We start from the raw sequence: 5,756 nt of genomic DNA on the forward strand, positions 1-5,756 counted from the left end.
TCGATAAAAACACCGGGCGGAAGGCAATGGCAAAACCACCGCTCTAAATTGCTAAGAAAAAATCATGGAAGCCCATGATCGTCAAGGCCGCGGTGGCCGAATGGTTAGAGCGTCGGATTCAAGACTGTGACGACGGCAATCTGAATTCGAGGGTTCGAGTCACCGACCGCCGCGTTGTTCCCTTGGGCAAGGAACTTCGCCTTGGTTGCCTGCCTGGCCACTGGGTGGCCAAGCCAGCCCAAGTCAAGTGCTGGTCCCAAGCCCGGATAAATAGAGAGAATGATTACCTAAAAAGGTACCACCGGCACTCTCCGTGGAAAGGAACTGGGGACCCTACCACGTACTCACTCCAAGAGCATCACAACATGAAAACTACAATTAAGTATCATGCTGTGACCACGGCGGCTCAGACATGAACCTACCGTTAAAAGAAGATACATATATATACATATATATATGTGTGTGTGTGTGTGTGTGTGTGTGTGTGTGTGTGTGTGTGTGTGTGTGTGTGTATGTGTGTGTGTGTGTGTGTGTGTGTGTGTGTGTGTGTGTGTGTTACATAAATACGTATATATATATATATATATATATATATATATATATATATATATATATATATATATATATATGTATATGTATACACACACACACACACACACACATACATATACATATATACACATACATACACTTCTATCTCACCATCTATGCATGGACATACGTAAGTACGCATATCCGTATGCAAACGTATACACACACACACAGACAAACTCCCTCAGAGAACTCACCAAGCAGTGCCACCTCCGCCGTGGGATGGACGAGCTGGTGTTTCAGAGGCATAAACACGTATGGCACTTTCTCGGGGCCGGAACTGCTCACGAAATCCGCCAGGGGGCACTCTGCCAAAAGAAAAAAGAAAACGAGAGATTGTAATGGTGATGCTTGTGGTATGATTCGATTTGTTGCGGAGAAATGAGTTTATGGGAAATGATATGCGGGATGGAAGTTATATTGGGGTTTTATTTTTATTATTTCTTTATTTTATTTATTTTGTTTTGAAGGAGCAAAAGACAGACAAAAAGTAGAGTTTGTAGATTAGGGATTAAGTATTTTGGGGAAATAGGGAAGAGGTAAAGGAAAGGGAGAACAGAGAGGGGGAGAAGAGACAAGAGAAAATGACGTAAGGAAGAAGGGAAAGGGAGAAGAGATAATTAAGAAGTGAGAAAAGGAGAGGGGGAAGAGAGAGAGAAAAAGGAGGAGAAAGAGAAGGGGGGATGTCAAAGCATGAAGGAGAAGAAACAAGAGAAAGGGGAAAAAAAGAGAGAAAAAAGGTAACAAATAAGGAAGGGAGACATGAAAAAAAAGAGAAGAAACAAGGGAAGAAGAGAGAAAGAGCAAAGCACAACACACCAGGAAGAAATGAAAAGGAAAAAAACGAAAAAAAAAATGAAACAAGGAAGAATTGAGGAAAAGCAAAGTACAACAAACAAGGAAGAGACCAAAAGGAAAAAGAAAGAAGAGACAAAGGACAGAAGCGAGAGAAAGGGAACTCAGAAGGTGCAATACCACTCTGGCCACGCCTACGGCATCCTGCGTTCCCACGCGTGAGGTAAAGGACCACATTTACCCAAGGGCTTGTGGCAGAGATTAGGTAAAGAATGATAATAAGAAACTTTCATTTTTGTCTATCGTTTATCTATTATCCTTCTATTCTTCATTACTAAGAGCAGGGTGATTGCGAAGGAGAAGGAGAAGAAGGATGATGAAAGGTGAGAAGCGATAGAGTAAAGAGATGTTGAAGAAAAAAAAAAAAACTTTAAAGCTCTGAAATTACTTGAATAGAAGGGAAATAGATAGTGAAAAAATATATAATTGTTTCACTTTCATTGAAACTTCCTTTTCCTTAGCTTTCATAATCGTATGCATTTTTCCTTCCTCTGCATTTTCGTTAAAAATCGCATCAAAATGAAGAAAAGAAAAATATGGTAATATATTTTTTTTCTTTATTTTTTTTTTCTTTATTTAATTTATTTTCTCTATTTTAATTTTTTTTTTATTTTATTTTAAGTAATTGTGAAAGGGTAGAAGGAAACTGAAAAGAATAAAATACGAAATCCAAACAAAATCTTTTCGGAGTGAAGAGGAGAAAAAAATATAGAAGGAAAAAATAACCGTAAAAAATATCTTTGCGAAATGAAAATCAAGAAAAAATATTTGCACGCTTGGATCCGCCACAGTTATAAACACCAATAAACACCTTCAAATTTCTCTAACGTTTATCAGGTGTGTTTATCCTCCTCTTCATACCTGTTTGCACTATCTCCTTTAATATAGCCGTTCGAGTTACCCACACCTGCTTCGGGAGAACAATAAAAGCAAGAGTTACAACAATCGCGACTTTTCAAGCAACCACGTTCTAGCCTTGAGGGGATGTAACGCGAGCGCTGATTGGCTACCGAGGATTGCAGCCGATATTCAATTGGACGGGAGCCCGTTAAACAACACCCGGAGTGATGTGTAAATTAATGTAGTGACCCTTTACATGAAATGAGGGGGCAAGGACCGGTCAGCGGGTGGGGGTGGGGGGTGGGGGAGGGGGGGAAGGGGAGGAGGAGGGGAAGGGGGAAGGGGAGGATGAGGAGGAGGTGGAGGATAAGGGGGAAGAAGGGGAGGATAAGGAGGGGTGGAGGAGGAGGTGGAGGAAAAGATAGGAGTAATGGAAAGGAAAAGGTAGTGGAGGAAGGGGAGGTGAAAGTGGAGGTGAGCGAGAAAGGGGAAGAGGAAAAAGAAGAAGAGCAGGAGATGGAGGAGTAGGAAAAGAGGAGGGGGATAAAGCGGAGGAGGAGGAGAGAAGGAGGAGAGGATAGGAGGGTGGAGGTGGAGGTGGAGGAAGGATAAAGGGGAGGAGGAGAATAAAGGGGGAGAAAGGAGAAGAGTAGGAGGAGGAAGAGGTGGTGGAAGAGGTAGTAGTGGAAGAAGAGCTGATGGAACTGGTATAAAGATGAGAGCTAAGGGAAGAAGAAGAAGAAGAGGAGGAGGAAAAGGACGAGGAAACCAACGACGACGTGCATGGCGGGAGACGAAACAAAAGACGATGATGAGGAAGACGAAGAGGAAGAAGGAAAACTAGGAATAAAAGAGCAGGAGGAGGCGGAGGAGGAAGGAGAGAAGGAGAGCGGATCTTGTCCCTCCGTAGGGCAACGCTCAAGCCCCGCCCACCGAAGCAAGCGAGAGACAACGTGCAGAGGATACATGATCATGGGGGTCAGGAGGGGAGGGGAGGGGGGAGGGGAGGGGGGGGGGGGGGGTGAAGAGAAGGAGGAGGAGGGGGAGGAGGGGGAGGGAGGGGGAGAAGAGAAGGAGGAGGAGGAGGAGGAGGGGAGGGGGGAGAAGAGAAGGGGAGGAGGGGAGAAGAGAAAGGGAGGAGGGGGAGAAGAGAAAGGGGAGGAGGGGAGAGGAGGGGGAGGAGGGAAGGGGAGAAGATAGGATGGGGAGGAGGGATAGGGGGAGAAGAGTAGGTGAAGGAGGAGGAAGGGGATCGAGGAGAAGAGAGTGGAGAGGAGGGATAGGAAGGGGAAAGGAGGAGAGTGAGAGATGGAGGAGAGGAATAGGAGAGGTAGAGAAGAAGTGAGGAGGAGAAGAAGTGACTAGAGGGGAGGGAGGAGGGAATCCTGTATGTACAGTATGAAGGATGTGTGGTTATAAGCTCTGGGGTTTTTGTGATCTAAATTTAACCTCCGCTTTGAATTCACCATTTTTTTCTTTTCTTCTCTTTTGTTATAAAAGGCTAATTTCTTTTTTTAAAGGCCTCATTGTACATAGATTTAGTGTTGTTGATATCAGTACAATATAGAGTAACAAGCTATTTTTTTTCCTCTAAGCTATAGTATCCGTAAACAAACTAATTGTTGTGGAATAATAGCGACAAAATATTACTCTGGAGAATATAAATAAACGTAGTAGTATAATGTTTTAACCTGCATTTATTTTATTTTTTTCTCCACTGAAAGTAAAACACACACACAAAAAAATTGCATTTGGACTCAAAATACTACAGTCCAAAATCCCCCCCCGAATTTTCAACACAGTTAATGCAAAAGTTCAACGGCACAATCAAGAACACCCCCCCCCCTTCCATCCCCCCACCCGTCTACCTCCTCTTCCTCCCCCCCTCACCTTCCCCCCCTCCCCTCCCCCCAACCCCCATCTGCGGACAAGAGTTCAAGACGATTTTTTTCGCAGTAACCAAATGAACATGTTGCAAACTACCTGTACAGTGAAGTGTCTTCGCAGGATCGATAACGAAGAATTACGAGGAGAGAAAGAGTGAAAGAGAGAGAGAGAGAGAGAGAGAGAGAGAGAGAGAGAGAGAGAGAGAGAGAGAGAGAGAGAGAGAGAGAGAGAGAGAGAGAGAGAGAGAGAGAACCGAATAGCCAGACAGCCATCCATCCATCCAGACAAAGAACAAAAAAAAAATAGTTTAAGCCAGTAAACTGAATAACAAGAAGCGCCACACAAACAATCGAAGGTGAACACGACTCGCCTTTGCAGCGTAGCATAGGGTGAACACTGAACGTAAGGGTGAGTGTAATTAAGGGTTAGGAAAAGGGTGCGTCGATGCTGAAGGTATTACACCTGCGGGAGGGAGATTGTCAGGATAACACTGATTAGTGCTGTTTTGATTATTTTTATTGCTGTTTTTTTCTGAGGCGGTAGAGAGGAGAACAGTTAGGTATTAGTTCGATTTTCTGTGAGAACATTTTAATTATTATTCTTTTATTAGCATTATTGTTGTTGTTGTTGTTGTTATCATCATCATCTCCATCATCATCATTACCATTATTATCATTATTATTATTATTATTCCTGCCTTCCCTCTCTTCCTTCCTCCCCTTTCCCTTCCCCTCCCTTTCTCCCTTTTCTCCTATCCTTTCTCTCCCTTTCTCCCTTTCCTCCTATCCTTTCTCTCCCTTTCCCTCCCTTCCTCTATTCCCTTCCCTCCTTACTCCTCCGTCCTCCTTTCCCTCCCCTTTCCCTTCCTTCCTTTCAATTCACCCTTCCTCCCCCACCATCTCCCTTCGGCCTCTTACCCCCTATCCTCCTCCCTCTCTTTTTTACCTTCCTACTCTACTTCATCCCCTCCCTCCTCCCGCCATGCCCTCCTTACCCTCCCCCTCCTCCTTTGCCCCCTCTTACCCCAACCCCCCCTCTCGTTAGTCCTACCCCAACCCCCCCTCCTCGTTAGTCCTACCCTCCCTCCCTCCTCGTTAGTCCTACCCCAACCCTCTTTCTTCCTCCTCTTAACTAACGCAACTTCTGCCCGGGGTATATTCGTGTCCACTGGAGCGAGGAGGCTGACGTCTCCACCACGGGGGGATAGGGGGGGAAAAGGGGGAGGGGTGAAGGAGAGGTGGGAGGGGAAGAGGGAGGATGAGGGAGGGAGGGGGGAAAGATGAGGGAATGAGGAAAGGGATTGAGAGAGGGAGGGGGAAAGGGGGAGGCAGGTAGTGAGGGTGGAGAGTGGAAGAGGGAAGGGGGAGGGAAAGAGGGAGGGAGGTTAAAAGGAAGAACGGGAGTAGGGAAGGAGTGGGGGTGAAAAGGAGAAAGAGAAGTAGGAAGGAGAAAGGTAGAGAGAGAAAAGTAAATAGAGAGAAGAAAAAAAAAATAACAGGCGAAAACGAAGATGAGGAAAAACAAAGACGAGAGAGAGAGAGAAAGAGGAAGGTAGAGAGAGAAGAAAGGATGAGACGAGAGGG

General features: G+C 45.2%; 1 protein-coding gene across 1 annotated transcript in view; it reads right to left on the reverse strand.

Annotated features, from left to right (window-relative positions):
• LOC119579771 overlaps positions 1-1,217 on the reverse strand; it is a 4,746-nt gene extending 3,529 nt beyond the window's left edge. Inside the window, exon 1 of the mRNA XM_037927665.1 lies at positions 789-1,217. Within this exon, the coding sequence (XP_037783593.1) occupies positions 789-840 (52 nt within the window). The 5' untranslated portion in view covers positions 841-1,217. The remainder of the gene's footprint in view (positions 1-788) is intronic.
• Between the last annotated feature and the right edge of the window lie 4,539 nt (positions 1,218-5,756).

The sequence above is a fragment of the Penaeus monodon genome, chromosome 12 (genome assembly GCF_015228065.2).
Source record: "Penaeus monodon isolate SGIC_2016 chromosome 12, NSTDA_Pmon_1, whole genome shotgun sequence".
NCBI classification, from domain to species: Eukaryota; Metazoa; Arthropoda; class Malacostraca; order Decapoda; family Penaeidae; genus Penaeus; species Penaeus monodon.